We start from the raw sequence: 26305 nt of genomic DNA, 5'->3' as shown, positions 1-26305 counted from the left end.
CCCTGAGGTTGAGCTTTTGAGCTTTGAGCTGAGCCTTTTTGGGGCAAAAATGAAACTATGACGCACTGATATGAATTATTTTAGAATTTGTGCTTTACTCTGAAAGCAGAATCGCCTTATCAGCTGTGCCCGAGCTTCCTCCACCTGTCACCGGCTGAGACCGCAGGAAATCCCATTCCAGTGACTCCAGCGTCGCTGCCGCAGTTTCACACGTCCCCGCGGGGAGAGCGTGTAAATACTGTGTTGCCAGGTTGGACAGGAATCCACCTTATAGCGGATGGCGCTCACCGTGCAGAGCTGTGCGCGTGCTCCTGCCATGCAGGCAGCTTGATGCGAAGATAAGAAAAACCGGATCCGGTTTCCGCGAAGAGCGCAAGTATCCGCTGGAACGGACTTTCCCAACGCGGCAGCGCGGAGGGATAAACGAGCCACGGACACGAGCGAAGCGCGTTTGTTCCCTGCGTGTGTCCGCGGCTGGACGGGCAGCAGGCTGACACGACTATTTGTCGCACGTCAGCTGATCGGCGCTGCTCTTTCTGAAGGCCGAAGCCTGGGATTTGGGAAAATACGCACACGCGCTTCCTCCTTCCACCTTCGCAGGATCGGCGGCTGGCCTGACATCATTGGCTGGCAGTTAGGAATGAATCATCGCCTTCCCCGGGGGGGTTCGGGGATGCTGTCGCTGTCATAGCACCCATAAAATCCCTCGGACACGCAGACCCACCCTCTGCGCTCTGCTGTTTTAAAGCCGTCTCGTCTTTGAAATCAGCATGGAGGAAATCTTGAGGAAGCTGCAGAAAGACGCGTCCGGCCACAAATACAAAGGCATCCGCGATGCCTGCGTCTACGCCTGCGGTGAGTGCACGGCAGCCCCTCCGGGCTCTTTGTCAACAGGAGGCGGAGGGAGAGCAGGGATGAGGGGAACCTGCGACTTCTCACCTGCTTTTAGCTTTTAGGAACCCGAGAGCAGCTCCTGCACTCAGCCCAGAGGCTGTGAAGGCTGAGCAAGAAGCCAGGAAATCTTTAGGACCATAACATCTGAGCAGCCACGGTGCCATATGGCTGCCATGCCCCTGTGCTGAGCTCCGCACCTGTTTTATAATGCCAAATGTCAACCTCTCTTAAAGAAATACGGTAAATGCTCCAGCCAGGCTTTAGACAATTAGATTGGATCGTTATAGAAAAATACACAAGGCAAATATTTGCTGATTCATTACTGCAATAACTTGGGAGTATTTGACAGAGACGAAGAAAGCATGAAGGAGCTTCTTCAGAGGTTTCCAGACTCTAAGCAGAAACTCTTTCCTGTCTCATTACTGTCTGTCTGCACAGTTCAGTGCTTTTCACGAGTTCTCGCCTCAGCGCGAGACACGAGCTTCACTGTGGAGGGAAATATAGAAGTAGAGGAGTCCTCCTCTGGTTTCTTTATTAAATAAAATGTAGTTAATATGGTTTAAAATGTCTTAATAATATTTATGCACTGAAGAGTTCACACACACATCACATCAAGCAATAACAAAAACGGACACACCATGGTGTCCAAGCTCCCACACTGTTTTGGAATTATTATTATTATTATAGTTGTTATAATAATAGTAATAATAATGAGTAGCAAAGTCTGATTGGGACTCCAGCCAACATCGCTTCATTATCCAGGTGGATGAATTATGACAGAAATTCTCAGAGTTGTTATGAAAAACCCAATTATCACATGAAGCTAAATGAGTTTAATGCTCCAGGCTGCAAATCTGATTGTTTTTGCTGTAAAATTGGGCCTTTTAACAAGAAAGTAAATGGGGATTGAATCCTCTGCGGTGCCAGCCTCAAGAGGACGTTAGTGGAACTGCAGTTTTTAGCACTTCTGCATCACTGTGTTATCTTTCAGTTCTGCAGGATGAGTTTTTGGAACAAGGCTGATGGCGTACAGGTACGGATACGGAGGGTCATCAAGTTAGAGCTCGGTTTGAATTCTGTCAAATAATCCTCTGAGCTTTGTTACACTTAATCCAGCAAGCTAGAAACTGGCAATGACCTTTTACAAACGAATCATGCGGCCGAACACAAATCATGTGACTTTCAGTGACAACAATGAGAACGTGCCACAGAAGCCAGAATATAAGCACACGGTGAAAAACGATTTCCACTGACGTCAGCGAGGAGACTGTTAGCATTAAACGGGTCAGCGTGGCAGGTGGAACTCATTGAAGAAGGGGTCATTGTGTAATAGTACACACACACACACACACACACACACCCACACACACACACACACACACACACACACACCTATTTGCTATTTGGCTATGTCCAAAGAAAGCTGCAGGCCCTTTCCAGGCACATGCTTGCATATACACACATGCACAAAAGGCCTGAACTGTGACTTTCCAAAAAAGATGATATCATATATCAGTTCTGTTTGCTCTTTTCTTCACAGACCGCTCGCATGAATAGAAACACGCCCACAGCATCAGTCACTGTGCAGGTCATGGTCGTCTCCGGATGTAAAGGATGCTGAACAGCCTGATGCAGATGCAGAGAACATATGTGAGAGAGTTCAGTGCAGGGACAAAGCTGCTGTTCACTAAGTCTTGGCAGACAAAGTATGAAAGCACGTGCAGAGATTTATGGCAGATTTTAGAGATGTCAGCAAGTCTCATATTTCACCTTTTAGCTGGAAAAACGTGGTACGCAGTCAGAGTTGGTTGGAAGTCTAAAGAGGAGGTGAAAATTTCTCTCTGAGCTCACCGAGGTCACGTTAGGAGGAGGATGCAGCGTGCGCTGTGAATGTTGGCCGGCTTTGAACATAATGTGACTGTACAGATGTTTTGGTGTTTGGTTTTCTTAAAGTACAAGCTCACATTTAATTCGGGGCATCCTGTTTCAGGCATTCATGCTGAATCTGTAATTTTAACAGAAATGAGTCAGCTAGCCCCGTATCTTTCAGTCAGGTGTCACGTAAATAAGATCCAATCCTGCCTTTTCTTTTTTCAGCAGTAAATCAATCTGCATTTGGTGCTGTAGTGAGTATTTGTGTCTGTGGGACTGAGTCAAAGTAAAGTGCAGTGTTTGTGTTCATGGTAATGAGAGTAGTGTCACTCAGTGGCTCGCTGGGTTCAGAGGTTGGAGGTTGTTGACATGAGAACATATTCAATGCAGAATATTTCTTCAACTGTTTCGCATGTCTGTGCTGAATTAAATGCAGCTTTTCATTCATGGATTCTCTATGAATGAAAATGCGACTTAACCACTGTCTGTTTCTTTGTTCCAATAGAAATGCTTCAGTCTCAGAATGGATCAGCAAAGATTTCCCCTTCACAGCTTCGGTAAGTTGAACATGACAGATTTTCTTCTCGAAAGCATGAAATAAAAATGTGTAATTAGAACCTGCTGACAGCCTGTGGTTTGTTTTGAAGGAGGCGTCTTCGACAGTGTGAAACGTTCCTGCCTTTAGCTAACCTGATAGTGTTCATTCATTCTCTTCTGCTTATCCTTATCGGGGCTGGTGCCTGTCCCAGCTATTATGGGGCGAGAGGCCGGGTACACCCTGGACAAATCGCTAATCTGGCACCGATAACTGAATACTGAAATCTAAACTGCTAAGAACTTTGTGGCTTAAAACATCAGTTTTCTCAAAGCTGCCTGATTTGAATAGATTAAAATGACAGAGGAGTCATTTCTGAGCTGATAATGCAAATACTGAGCGCGAGCTCTGAGCTCAGCATTGCTTCAGTTTGGACGTTTGATCGTCAGAGAAGTGATCAGTTTAAACTGCAGTAGCCTGGACACACTTACAGCTAAAACTCATCTGTTCAAATCTGCATCTTCACTATGAACTCATTGTTTATTTTATCTTGTGCTTTTGTTTATGTGTTGTTCTTTATTGTCATTGTTCTATTTTGTTTTATTCTATTGTTAAGTGTCCTTGGGTGTCTTGAAAGGTACTTTTAAATAAAATGTATTATTATTATTATTATTATTATTATTATTATTATTATTATGTGTATCTGAGGCTACTTTGACAAGCAGGATCCTTTTTGGGCTGTCAGATATACACTGTGATCATAGACTATTTACAGATAGATAGAAATATTACATTTTCTATGTAGTTTGCATTTGTATTGCTTCTTGAGTTTTTGCTTTTTATTCAATTTAGTTTAAATTGTTTGAAAATGCCTATTTTTATTTTATTTAATTTCTTTTTTGAGTTATTATTGTATAGAGATTTAGGTACATCACTACAGGTGTTAAAATAAAAACACAGGAATTTTTCAAAGCAGTTGACTCAGTAAACAAATCAGCTGGCCAGCAGGGGGCGACTCCTCTGGTTAAAAAGGCCGTATTTCCCATTTGACCCTTGACCTCAGTAAACACGTTCACTATTTTCAAATCTTATTTAACACAGTGTTATATTTATTTTGAGAGTTTGGTCCCCATCAGAATAAAAGCAATGATAGGTACAGCTGCAGGATTTTTCTTGTTATCTACAGTTTAACTCAGAGTTTTCAGTATTTTTATTATTTAAATGAGTACGAGAGCACCACAAACTAAAAGAGCTGAGAGAAAAAGCAGTGTTGATAACACCTGAGCTCTCTAATGTGAGGGGAGTTTGTGCTACTGAGTCCAAGTGCTTTTGTGCTAATCACCTTTTAAATCATTCCAAAAAACCCAGTTGGACATTTTTAGAGTTCAGTGATCTCTTGGTGGAGTTTTTTAATTAGAGGGACGCAATAATATGATCTGTCTGATTCTTGCATTCGCTGTAGTGAGTTTGAAATCTAGTAATCTGTGACTGTTTCTGTGAGTAAAACTCAGTAAAGTGTAAAGTGGATGGAGCTGCTGCTGCTGGTGGCCAGCAGCTCGTGATGGTCCCGTAAATTCCCAACACAGCATGAATTATTCACGTGATAATCTGTGTTGTTTTATTAGAGCGTATTAGATTAAATATTGATGATAATGTCTTTGTAATATAGTGCCATGATTTCTCTACTAGTGTGTTCTTCTGGCTCTACAGATAAGACTTCATGCCTGTTATCTCTGAAGGAGAGATGCTAAAGAACAGACTTGATTGACAGACTGATGGAAGATTAATTTATAATGTATTTAATTATAAATAATCAAATTCAAAAGTGACTGAGTTTGGTGTTTAAATGACAAATTCTCAATGTTTTTCACCCAAATGTTTGCCTTTTTGTCTTTTGACTTTGTTGTCTGTGTTGTTTGTTGCTCATAAATGGTCTGGTTGTGGGTAACTGCCGTGCAAACTGTGGCTCCTCACAGCCTGCTTGAGTGGTCGAGTTGTGGCAGCTCAGAGCAGCCTGAGAGCGCAGAGATGAAGCTCAGTATCCTGTAATCAGCAGCAGAGCGCGGTGACTCAACCAACCACAAATAACAAGAGGGAGATGGAGGGCGAGCGAGTGGAAAGAGAGAGGGAAGAAACGGCGGGAGAAGCAACGCAGTAGCTGGTTTACATAAAGATACCTGCGTGAAGCTACCGTGAAAAGCTTATTTAGCAAAGGATGTGGTTGCTGAGATTATTTGGGTTCCCTGTGCAAAGTTTTAAGCTTAGCATTTTGCTCGTGTGACGGGCGGATCTGACTGAGAAACCAGCTGACATTGTGAGCTCATGTGGTGTGATATGATTGGCCCACCCTGACGCATACTTTGCTTTATATCCTTCTGGATGTTATTGTGGGCCACAATTTATAAAACAGACACCATGTTGCACAGAGTGACTTGAAACCAGCAGTAAACTCATCAGGAAAGAGGTTAATTGAGCATGACCTTAGCAAGAAAACAGTGTGGCACTTCTGCAAGATGCTTTGCAACCCACCTCCAGCCCAGGTTTGATGTTTATTACAAATGTTGCTTATATGCAGCTCTAAGGACACAAGAACTAGAATGTAGTTCAACTTTATGACTTAGGCTCCCCTCACCCATCAGACGGGTTGGCCAATGAAGACTTTTGCCAGACAAGAGAAGCTCAAGTAAATTGCTCCTCCTGACTTGTTACTGTAACGATTGTAAACTATAATGCTTCGGTTTTGGAGGAGGGCACAGATTTATGATGGAGGTGACAAAGGAGACGTTCTGATAATCTGCTGATCTGTTTTCTTCTCACATCTCTGAAGTACTGCACACACAGTTTCACAGCCTTTAAGAGATATTCCACCTATGCAACATAACCATTTTCAACCACTAATCATTGATGAGAACTCATTTATTAAAAGCTTAATTTATTAACTTCCACTCCAAGATTTATTCACTCCATATTTAGCATTTTTTTCTGTTCCAAAGTCTGTGTTCGCTCACTTTATTGACACCAATCCCTGACTGCCTGTGATCGTGTCAGCTAATCTTCAGAGATTGTAGAGAGCTGTGATTGCACTGCCTGCATTACTATGTTGTGTTTGCTTCCAGAGAGCGCTGTCTGCTGCCTCTACAGATGGCTCTGGAGTCAAAAAACACCAAACTGGGACAGACTGCACTTACTGGCATGCAGGTACTGGAAGACACAAATGTATAAATAAAGGTTTTATTTATTTATTTGGATTTTATTCGTCTTTATTTAAATCTTTCTGATTGAACTCTGACACCAGCTTAAAGTGGAATGTACAAACTGAAGCTGTAGCTTTTCTCTACACAGAAACTCCTGTGTGAGGACAGGTTTGTGGGTGGAGCTAGTGTGGAGGTGGAGGCACTGGAGAAACAGCTGCTCAGCCAGATGTTGGAGGCTATCAGAGTTACCCCATCTCTCCATGAAGACTTGCAGGTGGAAGTTATGAAAGTAAGACCTGGGAATGTGTTTTTGGGGCTGAAATGATGACAGATGGTTGTACTTGTGTCATGCATGAAACTTCCAGGCTTGCGTGGTGGTGCAGCCGGTGCTGTCCTTGGTGCTGAAAATTGTTCTGTGAAATGGACTGAAAGAAGTCTACAGTTCTGAGTGCCCACACTGCTCATCATGTAGCTACGCTTAATGTGAACACACTTAAAATAGTGTCAATTTCTAATCATTTAGACCCCAAAACTGATGTTATTTTCTAACATTGACTGTATTTTCCTGGAGCACGCTCCTTAGTGCACTTAGCCTATGTAAAGTGAACCTGCTATGGTTGCGATTTCCACCTCCATATTTTATTCTTGGACTCTACTGGAGGAGGTTTGCATGATTACATGATTACTTATTGCATTATTATTGTATTATTTAATGCATGATTACTTATTATAAATAAGTATCTTATTTGGTCTTTGTACAGCTCCCATGTCATCCTTTGCCTGAAATAAGCTGGTTTAGCTCCTCCCCCTTTTGCTGTTACTGACCAGCTTTCTTCTGATTGGCCCTTGTAAATAGAATCATCGAGCCAAGAGTTGAACAAACAGCATGAAGCACAGTTTTTAGAGCAGTGTGCAACCTGAGCTTTTGGCTCACAGCTATTAATTATATATACATTAACTTTGTTTGCAGCTTTGGGCATAGTTAATATGAAAATAAAGCAGTTTAGTATGCCGTTATTTTTGTGCCACTATTCTGAGCGCACGTAAAAAAATTTGCAGGTGTTGTATTTTGAGGAGAAATTTTTCTTTGAGCGAAGAAAAGCTGAATTTGAGTGAACAAAATTCATTGCTGCGTGCAAAACATGTATTTCAGTGTTTGCTGTTATCCACACACACACACACACACACAATAGCAGCCCCTCTCGCTCAGTCTTTGCATTTGTGCTCGCTCGCAATGTGTTGCTCGCACTCTCAACATTTCTGCCCGTGCGCGCTCAACTCTTTCTCTACACCGTTATATTTGTGCCACACAACCAGCCAATCACAGACTTGGATGCAAAAAAATCGGATTGGCTGTTCTGGTCTCCAGTCAGCTCGAAATGATGAAATGCAATATCCCTGCTTATTAAGAGTGTGTTTCTCCTGTGTGCAGGTCCTGCTCTGTATCACCTACTCACCAAACTTTGACATTAATGGAGACTCCATCCTCCGGATTGCTGAGGTAGGGCAGCCTGAGACTGATGCGACTCATCTTCATAATCAGATACATGAGCTTTTACTTGGCAATAAATAAATGCATAAACAAATACATTCACAGACTTCATCGCTGTGCAGAAATTTCTTTCCTGGATTCTTTTTCCAGCTCTTACATTAAGTTTTAGGCTTTTTCTGTATTGCTGTCGCCTGGAATTATTCTGAAATAATTAGACAGACTTTTATGGGCCGGACTAAACTTGGACTGGACGGCCAAACGAGCTCTACAAAGGAAAATTCAAACATGTTAAAAAGAATTTGCATCATTTTCTGTTTAGCTTGTTCCTGCTTGTTGCCTCATGAAGCAGACTTTTTTTCATAGTACCAGCTTTGAATAGGCTGTCTCAGACTGAACCGATGATAGAGGGCGTTGCATTTTTTTTTAAGGAAAGTGAACTGTTAGCACAGCGAGCTGAACATGGATCTTTTTTTTAAAAGGTGAAGCGTTTCTGTCCTCACTTGCCCTCAAGCCTCATCTCATACTGTAATCTCATCAATTATTCAGAAAAGTGAGATGAGTTTTCCTACAGACACACAAACAAAGAGGCAGGGCTGTGCAGATGAAAATATTTGCCAATAAAACCAATAAAACTGTGACGTGCTGGAAGTACCAAGGTCTGCACCAGGTTCACTGGCTTAGCAATCTGTACAAAGCTTCTTACTCATGGTTTTTAAGGCTGTATTATCATCATATTACTGGAACACGTCTGTGTAATCATCATCAGTTTTGCTGTAATCAAGAACATCTGTTCCCAGTTCAAGCCTCAGCTTGCTTTGATTTCTGCTGAACAGTGTATTTATAATGAGCATGAGAACGTACAGCTGGAGAGACTGGATAAATGTCCAGCACTGCCTGCCTGATGACATACTGCACACGTCAGGTGGTGCCCCGGCCTTGAAGGTCAGCAGGTTCAGTTCTATATTAAACTATAGATTATGCCAGAGGTGATTATATATTCAAACTGTTTCCGTCTAATTTATCTACAAACACAATAGAGACATTAATTAAGCCCTTCTGTTTTGCTGGGTTGACATTGAATGGGGTTCAAGAGAACAGATAGCATCTTGTTTTTATTAGGAGGTGTGATCACAACTGGCTTAAAATCACAAATTCAAATATGACACATCAACCCCTTCCTTGGGTGGCACTGCACCAGATGATAATGATAATAATGATATTAATAGTAATGATAGTTACAGTAACAGTAGTAATAGTAGTGCTCAATGTTCTCAATGTAAGGAGAAAAAACAGGGATGTGCTGCAGACCTGCAGCCTGGTCTTTGAGATGTAGCTGGAGTCTCAGCTCCCGTGGGTAGTGATGATCCCTGAAATTAAACTTGGGTCAAGCTGACACTGAAGTTAATGTTTGCTCTGTGTGGAACTGGTGCAGTCTGCAAGGTTTGGGACTCCCAGGACATGCTTTTAAAATAGCAGCTGTGCTGGAAGCAGTCCAGAAGTGCTCAAGGAGACCGTTTCATTCACAAAAGTTTAAACTGGGTTGTCCGTGTTGTACAGCCACCAGCAGTAAAAACACTGATGAATAAAATTCAGAAACTTTAGAGTCATTCTTAGACTTGGTCATTCTTTGGTCTTTATAGAACATAAAGAAGTAATCCCCCGTTTCTCGATTGGTCAGGTTCATAACTTGCTCCTTGGGCTGTTTCATAATGGATGCCTCATTCAGTTTGGTTTATATTAGGTAAAACTGATTTGGAGTCATGAATAAAAGAACGGTGTCAAATCATCCCAAGACACTAATCAGTTCAATGCAAAGATTAGACTTTACGCTGACAGCTTACTGTACAATGGGACGTTTGGTTGTAAGAAAGGCGTTTCAGAACACACAGTGTTCTACAGTTCTACTGTTTATACTGAGCAGAAACGTCATTAATGTTCAGACCACCTGATCGTAGCGTGGTCGAGTGTTTTATGTCAAGTGTTTTATGTCAAATGTTTTCTGTCACGTCACTTCCCCCAGCAGCAGAAGCAACATCTCCTGCAGCTAAGTGATGTTTGACGTCCATTAACAGCTCGTAAAAACCCAGTCACCATGGCGTGTTAATGGGCTCTGTGCTGTCAGGGCTGGCCATCTGGTGTGTGAGTGTATTGTATTTGCATTGGGGCATAACTCAGGGTGGCTGGAAAGGCTGTCAGCAACACTCCATTATCATAACATCTAGGCAAATAGGGCCAGGACAGTTTTTTTCTAATGTATTTATTTATTTTAATGGAGGGATTGGCAGCGCTGAGAGATTCATGCATTGTCAAACACGGGGAGCTCAAGGCTTACGCTCCATCTCTCTAATGTGGTCATCAGTTACATGAAATCATGTAACCTGCCATACAACTATAGACACTTCAGATGTACTAGTGTGTTAACCCTCCGATAGACTGGTGTACCCAACTTCATGCCCTATGAATCCAACCCAGCTGTGGCCCTGAAGGGGATGGATGGATGGATGGATGGATATCAGCCAAAATAATTTGCTCGACAGTTAATTGCCTTATTTTAACTGTAAATAATTTTCTTGTTGCCAAACGTTTGACTCTTACATCAAACTATCACAGACTAGCTCATTAATGTTCAGTAGACCACAGGTTGTGTGTTTTTTGTCCTGTCTCCCTTTCCCCAGCTCTTCCCCACTGGTACCAAGCGCTTGCTCATTGGGGGTCATCTGATTGTTAAGGTTGTGTTATTGTAGGGTCTTTACATTACATATATAAAATGCCTTGAGGTGACTGTTGGGGGGATTTGCCACAAATAAAGCTGAAAATTGAAAGCTGACTACAGGTTGAACAGGTGGCAACAGTTTAGTCATTCTCAGACTCAGAGACTGTAAATAAAAAATGGATTTAGCCACCATACTGTTACTTGTTAGTTCGTGCAGCCTCTGTCGCTGTCGCACCTATATAATTTATAGGTGCCGCTTATTTGTGTTAGCCTGTAGCATAGCACTTTATCCCCTCGTCAAAAATATGGTCACTTTAGTTTCAAAGTGCTAATACTAATACATCGCGGTGTTTCCCCCCATCTTTTATATTCAGTAGGTTGTTTTATAGCAACTGACCAGTGCTACCTAGAGGCAAAATAGGAATATGAGTATTTTGTTACCGAGGAGCTTTATTGATCTGTTGTTTTCTTCTTGTTTGTGGCTGTACAACACAAGCTTTTAGCTTTTAAACGTTGTATAAATAAATGTACCCTGTGCATGTACTATATGAACCCCACATTATGTAGGTTCTAATATAACCCTCAGACATGTTTGTACTTACACTAACTGGCAGTGCTTTAAAAAACAAGGTGGAGTATCGATTGCTTGCAGGAAGTGTGAGCATTAAAATTGAAGGAGCCGGAGCAACTCTTAATTCAAGAGGTACCTTGAGGTTGTTCCTTGCTCTCTTGTCCCTCTCACATGCATATTCATCCCATCTGTGAGTGCCTTATGGTGCAGGATGTATTGGGTTTTTTATTGATTGGGAGCAGGTGGTGTAAAACATCCCTGAAGCTGCCAAGATTTCAAATGTAATTAGCAGATGTGGTCTTTGTTTAGGCTCTACGTGAGGTTGGCCCTGGTAGTTCTCAGCCCCTCTGAGCTCACAGGATGGAACAGAAATTTGATAATTGGTCAAATAAATCTTGGCTTACACATTTTGTTATCAACAAGCTCTGTAGCTCTTCCATTAAACCCCACTCTTGGATTAAGAATTGTTATGTGATTTGGATTTCTGTACTGTGTATTTGGGCGATATCCCATCAGCAGCCTCCTTAAGGGACAAATATTTGATAAACATCCTGTTGGGAGCGGGCAAAAAAGCACTTACCAGGAGGTGGCTGGAGAAAGAGCCCCCAACAAAGAAAGATAGGATAGGAATAATGGAGGAAATACATAGAATGGAAAAACTTACATTTTCTTTGAACCACAAAATGGACCAATTTCTTAAAATCTGGAGGAAGTGGGAGAGATTTGTTGTAGGTGGTAATGTGGGATGATGGGTGGTGGGTTATATAACCAGAGCTTAACTAAGTATTTTCACACAACTACTGGAAGAAGGAAGGCCTGCTAAGGACGTGGTCACTGTTTTTTAGAAGGCAGGTCATAAAAGAGACTGGAAATAGCCTTCCATCAGGGATGGACTGTAAAGCGCTGCGTGGACAGTAGCAAAAACCTGACGACATGGGACCTGTAAAGAGGTGGAGGGGAGCTCCCCCAGACCGGGCTGGTCTGACGGTTTCACTGTGCCATTATGTTATTGTCAGTGCGTATTATGTTTGTTTGTTTGTTTTTTTGCTGTTTTTGTTTTTTTCATGTGAAAAAAAAGAAGAAAAAAAAATTGTTATGTGAATTAAGATCTCCATTGTTTCTAAGGTGCCCAGATGTGACAGACAATATTTAGCAAAAATGCTACAGAAAATAAAATACTTGGAATTCCCTCCTTAATTCTATATGAAATAATTGTATTCATAATGTCTGTTTTTAATTTCATGTAGAATAAGCGCTATGCTTTACTGTGACATTAGCAAACCAGCATTCATGCTTCCTCCCTGGCTGGTTCAGTCCCAGCAATCCAGGAACAAATGAATACCCTAGGATAGCATTTTATTTTGAAGGAGAAAAGAGCCGTTTTTTCTGTACTCGTCTCTTTCCTGTCATCTCCCAGCGAGTCACAGGAGTCTGCTGCACCTGGTCACAAAAAAAAGTTTCAGAGTATGGCATTAATCAAAGCAACGTGTGAAAAACCCCTAACTGTACTCCTGGGATACAGTGAGATATCCCGAGAATACGGTATAGTTGATTTTAAATGCAAAAAGCAAAGCGGGAAAGCATGTGTTATAAATGGCTGTGTGTTTGTGTGTGTGAGCGTGTATTCATGTCTTTGTGGGGACTAAAAATTGTACGTTTTCTATACTTGTGGGGACCAATATCCCAGTTCCCACAAGTGAAAATGTCAAAATGGGGTTTTAGTGTCAGGGTTACAATTGAGTTCGGGTTAGGCATTCATTTATCATGGTTAGGGTGGGTGGCTAGGGAAAGCGTTATGTCAATTAGATGAATACCCGATGTGTGTGTGTGTGTGTGTGTGTGTGTGTGTGTGTGTGTGTGCTCAGCTACTAGCTAACGTCTGTCTTACCTTCCACAGATGCACAGTGTTTACTCTGTAACCTTCTAATCTGCCTGAAAGATGTCTGACACTGACAATACATCCCCTTGCCCCTGCTGCTCTCTTGTCTGGTTACCATAGTAACCAGTGACGCCATGGAAAGCTCCTATGAATCTGTCCAACAGTTCGGTGTCTGTCTGTGATGGTTTCTTGGCACAGTGCGTCATGGTTTTTCTGGTTTAGTGACATAAGAAAGACCACACACTGACAGATGTTCGTGTGTGTGTGTGTGTGTGTGTGTGTGTGTAGGTGTGCATCGAGACCTACATGTCCAGCTGTCACCAGCGCAGCATCAACACGGCGGTGAGAGCCACGCTGAGCCAGATATTGGGAGACCTGACGCTACAGCTCCGCCACAGACAGGAGGTCACACAATACTTTAATTATATACACACAGATATATTATACAGATGTATATGTGCACACATTAACTAGTAGAAAATTACAGGTAGATAAAAGCGTAACGTACAGTACCGCATTTGTTTTGACACAGAAGTGACAGTAAGCATGCCTCCTGTGTGTGTTCCTCTCCAGGGTGCAGATGGAGACGAGGTGACTGCACCGCCGCTGCAGAGACGAGGTACATCACTGCCAGGGGTTTCTCTCACCTCTGCAGCTTCCTTTGTCAGCTGTAGGGATGTACTTCTCACCTCCTAATATGTAATATTGCATATGAGCACAGCATTTCACTGCCTAATATCTTACTATGAATGCTGCAGACAGGACCATTGTAGGGTATGAGTGTCCAGCAGAGACTAAATAAAAGATCACTCTGACCTAACAGGAAGCTCCCTGATTGCCAGTCCCGCTCATGTTCACGCTGAATTGGCCCCTGCAGTACACACAATAAAAACTTTTTATTCTGGTCAAAGCAGATGGCTGCTCCTACCTGAGTCTGGTTTTCTTGAAGGTCTCTTCATGTTAAAAGGGAGTTCTTCTTCCCCACTATCACCAAGTGCTTTCTGAATGCTGGACTGGGGACATTGTTGCCCATTTTATGAGTGGCATGTGAAAGTTAAAGCATCACTGGTTGGTGGAGGCATAGAGACACTAGTTTGGCCCAGCAATGGTGAAAATGTCCAAGTTTAGCTTCTTGTGTGAGTTCAGCATTAAAGCTTGCGAGCCACTGGTGGCTGTGGGCTCTTCGTCATGTTTAGTGTGCATAAAGCCACTGTAATCACCAATCTGCTGGTAGTAAGAAGCAACTTCGGAGAGAGACTGGCAGGGCTGCTTTTATGATACCATAAACAGTCAAATGCACTGTTTCGATAGATGCCTCTGCAGGCAGAGAGCCAAACAGGTTCCAGTGAGGGAACTGATTTATTCTGCTTCTTAGAGGGGAAACTGAGAGAGAGGAAATTGGGAAAGCAATGATTTTTTTTTATCACTTCATGTACATAGTGGCGAATGATAAAGCAGGAACCACAAATTAACCTTTTTATGGTGTGTGCGTGTGGGGGGGTGGCTTTTTGCAGATATTTCTCCCACCAGCCAAGCTCTGTGTGAAGATGTGGTCACGGTTCTGACCGTTTTCTGTGAAAAGCTGGAGTCAGTGGACAGGTAACGCTGCAGATTCTCATTGACTCACTAATATTCTGTTATATTTCTCTTGTCTCGATATGGAGGTGATAATTCAGTCAGACTGATCCAAACACAGAAACAAAAACACAGATGTATGATTTTGGAGCAAAGGATGGGCCGACGTCACTGATAATCACTCTGCTTTCATTAGTGTTTCATCTCCTTTCAGTGTAAGTAATGAGAACAAACATGAAGGCGCCCAGGAAAAGGTTGAAAAACTGCACATAGTTTAGCTGCTGTTTAGCTCATTCGTGTGGTTTCGTTTTAAATGTCAGCTTTACCACATTAAACAGTGTTTGCATGTTTCCTCTGCACTTCCATGGTTTCTTCCTGGAAGCTTCCTAGTTTAATACAGTAACCATTTCTTTATTTTAATCTCCCAGTGATAACCAGCTCCTGCAGCTACTCTACCTGGAGTGCATCCTTTCTATGCTCAGCAGCTGCCCTCCCACAATGCACCTCTTCAGAGGTTTCACAGACCTCGTGTGGTAAGACTCACTGAGTAAAATTTCATCAACTGGTCCCTCACTGTTGTCCTAATTGGAGTTGATTGTAGTCCGATGTAATCAATAAAAATCGCTAATGTTCCTCTTCCCAGGAAGCAGCTGTGCCCATCCCTGGTGGCAATCATGGGCAATCCCGTCAATGACAAAACTATTGCTTCCCACCACGGCTACTCAGCAGCATCAGACCGAGACCGCCTCTCAGAGAGACTCAGTTTAGGTAACTGAATTTACTAAAGAATCCGCTGTAGGAGGCGGTCAGTTTGTCTGTTTTTTTGCAACAATTTGAAAGCGAATATCAGTGGAAATTAATCTCTATCAGGAATTCAAGCGCCAAGAAAGGGGGGAAAATCAATACCTAATTACTGATCGCTCATAAACGGAGCCTGATGCAGCTATGAAGATCACGACTGAAGCTAACAGTGTGAAAAGTGTTGGTTTCCACTCACTGCTGCAGGAGTTTAAGGAGACATGAGTTCTTATAGGAGGAAGCTTTCTATCAGCATGATTTCATGGGTTCAGCTTCATGCCCCTCTTTGTTTTGTTCTCCCAGGAATGGGCCAGGAGGTGGACTCCTCCTGCGGAGGACTGTCCGATCAGGGCAGAGGTTCTGGCTGCTCCTCTAGCGCCCCTGCCAGGATTGCACCGGTAGTGCGCACAGTTTGCTACATTGCAGCAGAGCTGGTGCGTCTGGTGAGCTGCGTCGAGTCGATGAAACCGGTGCTCCAGTCGCTCTACCACAGGATCCTCCTCTACCCTCCTCCTCAGCACCGCACCGAGGCCATCCGCATCATGAAGGAGGTGGGACAAAGACATTTCTCTACGTTTATAATATCATTTTTCACTGACAGGCAGCCTTTTGCTAATCTTTATTCAGCAAAGTTTTCACAAGTACCTCCGAGGATCATGCAATCGAAGGGGTCCAGTAACAGTTTGACATTTGGGATAACCTGCCTGCATATGTTTTTAGAGCCATGTGAGCAAAAGCTTTAATGCTTTCGTCTGTGGCAGATTCTGGGCAGCCCCCAGCGGCTGTATGACCTCGCCGGTCCCTGCATGGCTGAGCCTGAGACCAGGAAGCGATCATTCTCAAAGAGGAAGTCCCACCTGGACCTGCTCAGACTGTTAGTAACTCCTAACTTTGTTCACTTGGTGTTTGCTCTGTTTCTGAAATTTAACAACCTGAAATCTGTCACCCAGGGATGTTTGTCCGTACTCTTTGTTTTGCTGCACATTGTTTCAATCGTCACTCGGTCCAAATTAAAGTAGAAATCAAAGTAATGTGTTCGCTCACGTCATTTGGCGATCAATCCTATACTGAGCTGTTTGTTTCTGCTTCCCGTGGCAGAGTGATGGATGGGATGACAGAGGCTTGTATGAAAGGAGGCATCGAGGCGTGTTACTCCTCCGTGTCTTGTGCCTGTGCCCTTCTCAGCGCACTGGATGAGCTGTCACAGGGCCGTGGCATCCAGCCTGAGCAGGTATGCAGACAACACACGGAACCACAGCATTAAAGGGCCATTCTGGGGTTTAACGTATTACTTATTTAAGTAGCACTTTTGTGCATGCAAAGGGTTTGGATTTAGTGTTCAGGCCAAAAGAAGGTCTCTATGTCACTGTGTAACCCAGTGATACTTAATGCATTCCTAGCAGTTAGTTTGACAGCCCTCAACCAATGAATGAGCAGCTCTCTCGGTGGCCGTCCATCATTAAAATGTTTGTGGGATTTTGTTAACAAGTGACAGCTCTTGGGTCTCTGAATCAGCACAATATGGGCTCTGGTGTTGATTACGTATAAAACGGTAACATAGCTGCGCTCTCCAGGCTCGGCTTCTCCTCAGACGACTGGACGATCTGAAAGATGGAACCGAGTCGACACGTGAGTCCATGGAGATCAACGAGGCTGACTTCAGGTGGCAGAGACACATCCTGTCCTCAGAGCAGCCTCCGTGGGACCCCAGCTCGTCTTCCTCCAATGTGGCCACCACTGGCACCACTGAGCGTAGCCCCGACATCAGCATCAGCATCACCACGGAAACGGGCCAAACCACCCTGGATTTAGAGGTGGGAGAGCTCGGCCTCGCTGTGGGCCACACCAGTCCGGAGGAGTGTGGAGAGGACGCTCGTCTCCCTTCGCCTTCTTTCTGTGGTGATCAGGAGGAAACCAAACACGAGCCGATCCCCGTGCCCAACCAGGGAGGCCAGAAGGAGGAAGGAGGGGTGCCCACAGGGGACGTGGAGGGAAGAGGAGAGAAAGAAAGAGGTGGAGGCGGAGAGAGAGGAGGTGCAGTTCCTCCAGATGTGGTGCAAAGGAGTCACGCCCTCGTCTACCCCGACATCACGAACTTCCTGTCTGTGGAATCCAGGTCTCGGTCGCACCACGGAGGAGGGTCACGATACAGCGAGAGCAACTTCAGGTACTGCTGTTTCTCTAGTTGCTGAATTGAAATGATGATAAATAGTAATTAAGTAAAGAAAGAATATATAAATAATAAAAACAATCTCATGCTTCTTCCTGCTGCCCACCAGCATGGAGGAGCAGGACCTGTCACGGACAGAGTTTGACTCGTGCGATCAGTACTCCATGGCTGCCGAGAAAGACTCGGGGCGCTCTGACGTCTCCGACATCGGGTCCGACAACGTGTCGCTGGCCGACGAGGACCAGCAGTTGTCCCGCGACTTCCCAGGTCACCGCTCCCTGCGCACTGCCGCCCTGTCCCTCAAACTGCTCCGCAACCAAGAGGCTGACCAGCAAAGCGCCAGACTGTTCGTGCAGTCTCTGGCTGGACAGCTGCCCCGCCTGCTGGGGATGTCCACTGCCACGGAGGTGGACATGTCGCTGCAGAACTTCTCTTCCACCTTCTGCTCTGGACTGCAGGCTGGTGAGTGAGGGGAGAAGGGAGGGAGGTTAGATTTACTGCAGTGGAGTGATTCCTGTTCTGCGATCTGCATGAGTTTGCTACTCAAACACACACATATTTGCTCAGGGAGGAGATGGTTCTCCCTGTTTAAGTAAATATATTACACTGCAGGCATGCGCTGGGAATATCAGAGTGCAAAGACAAGACAAATCTCTACTACTGCAAGAACTCAATGACAAGGAGACACGCTAGTTTAAAGAATAACATTTATTGTTTATTTTTTTCTACAGTAGATGATCTAAATGCTGAGGTTCTCAACATTTTTGTGGTCATGGTTAAATTACATTTTCCAAAGGCCCCTTCCCAGTCCTAGCACACCTTTAGTTGGTCTGATTAATAAGATTTCCTCACGCTCACGAACAGCTGCTGTGATTTCACAGCAGTCCTAATGCAGAACATGTCTGCACAGCTGACGGAGGGTGGGTGCTTTGGGGATAAAAACTCTTCAGAAGAACAATTACGTGGAAATGCCACACTGCCTCGCACACTCCTGGAACATTTATGATATCATGTTTCAGTCTGTCAACCCATCAATCAGGCAAATGAGCCCCATCTCCTTATCCCATCGTCCAATCAGAAGACTGCTGAGATTAGTCTGACTAATGAACACCTTGGCTGCACATTCATTCAACCAATTAGCAGAGTTAGTGACGTCACAATGCACAGGTTCTCATGCTAATGCAGTTTTTTCTGCTTCTGTGAGTGGCTCTGTTACTGCATTTTATATTTATTTACATTTCTTTTCATTTTATTTGACCTCAAAGGTGATTATTTTTTGTAACTGAGCGAGGTAATAAAAATCTTGCTTTGTTGGATGCTATTAAGAAGTTCATTCTTTGCTGAATCACTGTTAGTGCAAACAGTCATTTTCTAGCCGTTTGCATAAACAGCTAGCTTTTCCAGCTTTTTAGCTAACACTACTTAGCTTTTAGCTAATGCTAGCTCCTCTGTAAGCCTGTTTCCTGTGTCTTGACTGACAGGTCTGTAGCTTCTCACTGTTGAAGGTTCTCCTGAGCTCCTCCATAAATACATGAGATTGAGAAAAGAGTCTTAAAGAGTTTTTTGGACACAAATGCTTTTTTAAATTAATGTACAATATATATGCATTTTCTAAATCACTCTAAATTTGATGATTTAGAAATCAAGACCATTACCTGTGGGGTCGGGGAACTGCCAGAGACTTTCCAGCCTGCCTTGTCTTATTTTTTTCTAATTTCTTTCAAGCCCATCTGTGTTTTTACCTCCTTATAATTAAAACAATAAAAGTTAAAGAAGATGTTTCTGTTCTTCACACCTTCAGAAGTTAACTCTGGTTGTTCCTTCTAATAGATAATAGTGACAGTCGGGGTACCTGAATGGATGCAAAGCTCTTTTCTTTGAAGTTTCAGTAAAAATCAGCTGTAGCAGAAAATATTGCATCTCAAATAAACAGCATAACTGTGTAGTGGAAGAAAACATCAAGCTTCAGATGCGGTTTTCTGTATGTGTGCGCTGCTTTGAGGAAACCTGGTAAAATATTCAGGAGCTTAAATGAGTTCACTTTCGGTTTCTGGTGCAGATTGGGCTTCCTCTCTGTGGCGGTGTCCTGTGTGGGTCGTGGGTGTTGTTGTTCTTTCATAAACTCTCTGGTCTTGTTCCATGCTTGTTTTTAAAACCTCTAAATGGCTCGAATATGTGATTAAAATCCCCGTAACATTGTTGTGTAATGTTTCTTTTGCAACAGATTTGGCAGGCGGTACTTCAGATTAGTTTTTTGTACTTTTTTATAAGAGCATCAGTTTATTATCAGTTTATTATCAGTACAAATTTCTGTTCTGACTGCGGTGCGGTAACGAAGACCCTCTTGTATGCACAGGTCGCTGACGTCAGGGTTTTGCTGGTATGGATTTTGCTTTTTCCTGTTATTTGTCATCGGTGTGTAGTTTAAATGCAGTACGTTTATTTTCTTACAGTTATTAAAGAAAACTTTTTGCCTTACAGTCATGACATCCATCGCTAAGAGCAGCAAGCCTGCTGGGAGTTTTTACATCAGCAGAGCAAAATTATGACTTAAATGAAATGTTACGCTCAGCTGACTTAATGAAATAGTTTGGACTTTAAATCCCCAGAGCAGGTTTTTGATTAAAACACTTCAGTCGCCTTCAGCCAACAGATTGTATCTCGCTGCCTGCTCTCACCTGCACACTCCCTTTCATTGGCTCTCTCACTGTCTCCGTTTTCTTTCTTTCTTTTTCACTTGTGCTGTAGGTGTTATTAATTCATTATAATCCGTCACATTTGACCTCTGAGAACACCGACACGTCCTCTACAGATGTAATTGGTAATCCTAAATCTGTGTCCCTGCAGGCGGCATTCACTCCCCAGGTTTTGAGACAGGCGACACTCTGAGCTGCCAGTCTCTGATGAACGCAGACGGCCTTTACCTGGTGTCTTACTACGCTCTGCTGCTCAATCTCAAACTCTGCTGCTGCGGCTACTACAAGCGGCGAACGCTCACGCCCGTCCTCAGCCTGGTGAGAGCGAGATTCGTTTCCTCTGATCAGTTTTCTCCGGTGTTTAAAGACAAAGATTCAAAGATAAGAAGTAAAACCAAACCAATGCAACTACATCCTGTAGTTTCAAAGAATCCTCTTTGTGCAGCATTGCTTATTTAAAGGTATAGATGTATCTTTGTGTTCCTCTAGCCACACAACCACCCAACTAAATACTGAATCAGCTCTACTTAGACATTTAAGCTACTTCAACTTTATCATCAAAAGTACAAGGAAAAAAACAAAACTTCCCGCCCTGAATATAACAGCACTGAATTGGATGCAGTCACACTGAATGGGTGGACGTTTGTTCTGTTGTGCAGAAGGAGTTTGTGCGTCTGATCCAGAGCAGCGGCGTCCTCGTGGTTCTGTCTCAGGCCTGGATCGAGGAGCTTTACCACCAGGTGTTGGAGCGCAACCTGCTGGCTGAGTCTGGGTTCTCGGGTTCTTCAGAGGACCACACACTGCCGCTTATCACCATGCTGACAGGTACACACACACACACACACACACACACCTGTACAGTTTCTACGTGCTCAGCTAGTCTCCACACACTGGCTCAAAAGGCCTCTCCATAACAAGGGAAAAATATTGATTAAGAGATAAATGAAGCAACAGTATTTATTATGAAAGGTGCAAAAGAGTGTGTGTGTGTCTTAGCCACTGAGAGAGCCCCTTATGCTACACTACACTGTCCAGGTGGCTTCAGATGACTGACAGAGAGCTCCCCCTACAGGCCTCACCAGCTGAGCGCACCGCCCTGCCCTCCTCTGTCCCCAACACTACGCAGCTCCCTCCAAACTACCTCCAGCTCATCCTCAGTCGTACTTGGTGCCCATCATCCAGATTATTACGATCAGTTTAGGTGTAGGACTAAATGACACAGACAGAAAAAACCCAACATAGTATTCACACAGTAGCCCACATAAACCTACCCTTAAATTCAGCTTGTAGTTCACGCCACACCATCAGTTTCATTTTACTTAACAAAAAGTCCCAGTTAAAAACATCTTTTGCTATCCTTGACTGTATCATCTCCAAATAAATTATTTGTTCCTGCAAACAGGGACCTGGTTAAATTCTGGTATTTATAGTAAAGCCTATAATTGCTCGCATCATCTCCACGGGCAACTTTTTATCTGTTCAGTTACTGAGCTTTTCTATTAGCTCTGTATGTTAATCCATAGACCTCCTAAATCTGTGTCTGAGTTTGGATAGTTTCCTCAGGGCTGCCTGCAGCACAAAAGGTAGAGCAGGTCATCTGCTAATTGAAAGGTTGGTGGTTCGAGCCCTTGCTGCTCCAGTCTGCACGGCAGTGTAGAAGATACAGTGAAGATACTGAACCCCAGTTTGCTCAGACAGACTTTGGGATTTATTATATGCAGAGGGTATAAATTCAAATACTTGACATGTTGTGACTTCTCTGTTCCTCGTCTCTTAGACATTGACGGCTTGGGCAGCAGTGCAATCGGAGGTCAGCTGATCAGGAGAGCGTCGAGCCACGCGCCGCTCGGCTGTGAAAAGCCGTGCAGTGACGCTGTGATGGCAGGTCAGTAGCACTTACTGAGAACGTAGTTAACATTTAATTCTCCTCAGTCAGCAGCTCTTCATTCACAGGGTTTTCATGTTTGGATTATATTTCTGGGGAGCTTTACTCGAGTTTGCTGAGCCCGTAATTGCTACTAAAGTGCTGCGCTGGTAATCAGTACAAACCACAACATTAGCAGAAGTATCTCAGAGCAGAGCTGCATGGTCAAGACATGCAGGTTTTTTAAAAGTGTTGTATTTACTGGTGCATTCATGATTGCAAAACATAACAGATGAACATTTGTAAGTTTCATGTCCTGCTGCAGAGTCGGTCTGCAGGAACGTTGATAGGAAACCTGCAGGTTTTAAATATAATCATGCTTCAGTGATGTTGTGTGTTTGGATTTGACCTGCTGTAACTGAAAGAGCAAGAAGCTGCATTGCAAACGAAAGATGAGACAAGCTGGGGGATAAAGGGTAGCTGGGTAGAAAGAGGGCAGTGAGCACCTGTGCTGTTTCCTGCAGGATTAAGCCAGACTCTAACTGCTGCTGGCTGACTCACCCCTGACATTTATGCTCATCTTGTGTGTTTTGTGTGTGTCACCATTTAAAAAACCGACCCTTTTTTTTTGCTCTGTGTTTTTCAGGAGCTGTGTTCTCACGCTTCATCCTCACCGGTGTTTGGAAAAACCTGATCGATGTTCTGTCCACACCGCTGACTGGTCGCATGGCGGGCAGCTCCAAGGGCCTGGCCTTCATCCTGGGGGCAGAGGGGGTCAAAGAGCAGAGCCAGAGGGAGAGAGACACCATCTGCCTGAGTTTAGACGGCCTGCGTAAAGCTGCTGCGCTCAGCTGCGCCCTGGGTGTGTGAAGCATGTTTCATGTGCCTGTATTAATAAGACAAATGCATATCATCTTCTCTCATCCCTGTGGGGGAGGATTTGTGCTCCCTCCCTATAGCACAGGCAAAGGTCAGGATTATTCACTAGACATCTGTCCTACAGCTGGAGCAGATTCTAGGTATGTACAGTATGAACAGTAATTTCTATTAGCAGCTCAGCAGCCACTCAGCACTGTTTTTAATCAGCACGTCCTGTCGCAGCTCACTAAACTCGAGGACTGATTTATTTAGGGGCCTGAAGAAGTGCAGTGTGAAACATGTTGTAAACGCTTAATCCAAATATATCTGTACTGTGGATTCAAATATTACACTTATATCACAGCATGCACACACAGATGTTTTGACTTGGCCAGTGTGATTTCTTCTTCACGTGATTTGTGTCACAGTAGTAATATGTTATAAGATAGGAGATAACATGCTAAAGATACGAAACATTGTGCTAAAATATTTCTACTTCAGATTATTTTCTGCAGCAGTTACATCCTCTCTTTCTTTGTTTGGTATTTAGCTGTAAAACATTTTCCATCACTGGTTTAGCATTAAGACAGTTAGCATAGATAGCTTATAAACGTCCTGAGGTTTCAAAGCTTGATGTAATTAAAACTAAATAACAGGGGCCCTAGAGTTGAGCCGTGTGGGACACCGCAGGAAAAAGCAAATGGACACAAAGACTCCGGCACAGACGGTGAAACCTTTGAGATACGGTTCAGTATGAATTTGGTGGAAGAAATACAGAAATAAGGTCTCGATGTAATAAGATAGAACAATGAGCTGCAAGTTATTTGGCCACAACCTTCAGAAGTAGAAAGACTGAACTGAAATGTCTTTGTTTTCTTCTTCCAGTCAGCAGAATAAGCACGAGAGAGCACCGGGGAGGACTTGCTGTCAGATGGCTTTATTGTTCACTTTTAGCCACAGTAACTGTCAGGATGGCAAACACTCACAAGACTGCACAAAGGAAGTGAAAAAGGTTCAGACTGTAGAGGCTGTCAGAGGCAGACAAAACGCTGTTATTCTAACATGGAGTTTACTGCCCTCGTGTGAGCTCAGACCCTCTCAGCTCCCGCCACAGCACAGGTCTACTTACACAGAATAATTGAGAACTGAGGGTTTACACAGCTTTTAATTGATATTAAACATGTTTTGGAAGCTTATGGGGTCACGGGGAAATGCAGTCACACTAATGAAAACCGCTTGACACGTGACTTTTTAAGCGATTAAGCACTTTAAACTTTCCCGTTAGAAGTCCTGGACATTCATTGAACCTGAATAGTCGTCTGAACCAAGTGCCAGCGGCCTTGTGGCTGGCCTGCCTTAAAGCTCTGTCCCATGTTTTTAGCTCGGGGATCCTTTCGTTTCCACCTCGACGTTTGGCAGCCACTGAAAAGGGACACCAGAATAACACCAGTGTGCTGAGTGCAGATTAGTGTTCAAACGTGAACACTGGGCGAAGCTGTCAACCATAAAAATACGAGACACAGGTGCTGTCAGGGTTTCAGTTAACGGACTCAGGCGCAGACCGGGACTCCTTACAGGATTTACAGATTTTATTTACACAACGACACCAGGTGAAGCTATTTACAAAGTGCTGGAGGGAGGGGAGGGGGGTCCAGGGTTCCGGGGTATGTGAGGGAAGAGACGGGAATCTGACGTCCTCCAAAGGCTCTCTCTCTTCGCTCCCCACACTGGGGAGACACCATCCACGCACTCGTCCACGGGGATGACAGGCAGGCAGGGAAAGGATCCGGGTTAGATCTGTACACAGAGATAATGGTTAGAGGCGAACAGACGGAACGAACTCACAGATCCTTATTATAATCTACTGAGCGACTGACGCTGATAACTCAACGATCCAGCGAAGACTAGTGCAGACTCGCCATCTAAGTAGTGCAGTCATCAGCTGGGATCAGCGGCCGGTGTGGTGATGAGCAGGTGTGTGGGCCAGCAGCGGGAGCCCGCAGTGAGCATCGCCGTGGCGAGAGAGAGAGAGAGTGAGAGAGAGGGCGAGAGCGAGAGAGCAAACAAACCACAAACATATTGCCCAATAGAGGATTGACCAGCGGGGCACAGGGACCATGACAGGTGCTTCCTTAAAACGCTCCAGTTTTAGGCTCATTTTACATTTCATCTGGTCTCAGTTCATTTTACACACTGAATGCAGCAAAGACGATGACTCTCCTCTCTTGCTGGTCTAACTTTTCTCTTCGTGCTGGAAGTGCAGACTGGAGGCCACGTCGTGCCCAGTTTTACTTCATACTTTGACATCGTTTCAACACAGCGTGCACGCCTTTTTGATTTAAGTCATGTCAGTTGTTTCTTCACGTTCTCTTGATAACTTGAGTCCATGAGGGCTTTAAATGATCTTTCTAATAAGCACGTTTAAACCATAGAGGGAGATGAATCTGCTGTTGATCATCTGTACTGTACCATGCTTCAAACGTATACATTTAAATGTAAAAGCAGAAATTATCAGTAAAGCATTTATTGGGCATTTCATAGTGCCTAAAAATCCCCTCATGGTACTGTAGGCTTTTAATGTTTCTGCCATACTTTGAGCTTTGACTCGTACTCACACGGGGAAGGTTTTGCTGAGTTCTGATTTTCCTTGTCAGCTTCATTATGTATCACATTAATCAAATTTGACACCAGTGGCAGGTGCCCAATAGCAGCCAGCACCTGTTCGACGCTGTGCAGCTCCTCTGGAGGTTAACTGCGAGTTTTACTTCCAAAATGTTAAATGCAAGTATTACAGAGGATGTCAGGGGAAATGCAGTTTACTTATCAACCGCTGTCAGATGTCTGTGAGTATCACTAGCATTAAAGGGCAGTGGCACATCCCTGAGGCCTGCATGGGAGCAAATCAGATTGAAATTAGTGCAGAAGGACTAATGAATATGAATGAACACATGGCGTACGACCTCCTCTGTGTTTGCAGTTGGCACGTTACAGTTTGTGTGTCTCCAGTTAAAATTTTAAACATGTACAGTAGAAATCCAGGAAATCTGTGAAAATGTCTCATTGGTAGATTCTGAATATGGATGATGGCTGAAATGTTGCATTTTTAATGTGCAGGGATGATGTTTTGTGGATGAATGAAACGGCACGTCTTTACTTTGTGTGTGTGTGTGTGTGTGTGTGTGTGTGTGTGTGTG

At 43.8% G+C, this 26305-nt stretch overlaps 1 protein-coding gene across 2 annotated transcripts in view; it reads left to right on the top strand.

Annotated features, from left to right (window-relative positions):
* Positions 1-253: 253 nt before the first annotated feature.
* The window catches only part of arfgef3 (ARFGEF family member 3), a 57603-nt gene continuing 31551 nt past the window's right edge, over positions 254-26305 (top strand). For both annotated transcript variants that reach the window (XR_001290506.1, XM_005743593.2), the window contains exons 1-19: positions 254-855; positions 3272-3323; positions 6418-6499; positions 6644-6784; positions 7928-7996; positions 13439-13555; positions 13724-13769; positions 14665-14749; positions 15154-15258; positions 15369-15493; positions 15827-16074; positions 16285-16397; positions 16622-16754; positions 17098-17690; positions 17803-18155; positions 20541-20707; positions 21049-21214; positions 22167-22274; positions 22900-23115. Coding sequence is in view for 1 of the 2 variants with exons in the window: in XM_005743593.2 (XP_005743650.1) it covers positions 771-855; positions 3272-3323; positions 6418-6499; positions 6644-6784; positions 7928-7996; positions 13439-13555; positions 13724-13769; positions 14665-14749; positions 15154-15258; positions 15369-15493; positions 15827-16074; positions 16285-16397; positions 16622-16754; positions 17098-17690; positions 17803-18155; positions 20541-20707; positions 21049-21214; positions 22167-22274; positions 22900-23115 (3004 nt within the window). In the remaining variant the exon portion in view is untranslated. The remainder of the gene's footprint in view (positions 856-3271; positions 3324-6417; positions 6500-6643; positions 6785-7927; positions 7997-13438; positions 13556-13723; positions 13770-14664; positions 14750-15153; positions 15259-15368; positions 15494-15826; positions 16075-16284; positions 16398-16621; positions 16755-17097; positions 17691-17802; positions 18156-20540; positions 20708-21048; positions 21215-22166; positions 22275-22899; positions 23116-26305) is intronic.

Source organism: Pundamilia nyererei, unplaced genomic scaffold (assembly GCF_000239375.1).
Source record: "Pundamilia nyererei isolate P.nyererei 1_Seehausen unplaced genomic scaffold, PunNye1.0 scaffold00133, whole genome shotgun sequence".
In the NCBI taxonomy this organism is placed as follows: domain Eukaryota; kingdom Metazoa; phylum Chordata; class Actinopteri; order Cichliformes; family Cichlidae; genus Pundamilia; species Pundamilia nyererei.
The sequence above is the reverse complement of the archived record's forward strand: the minus strand, read 5'-3'. Positions and strand labels throughout refer to the sequence as shown.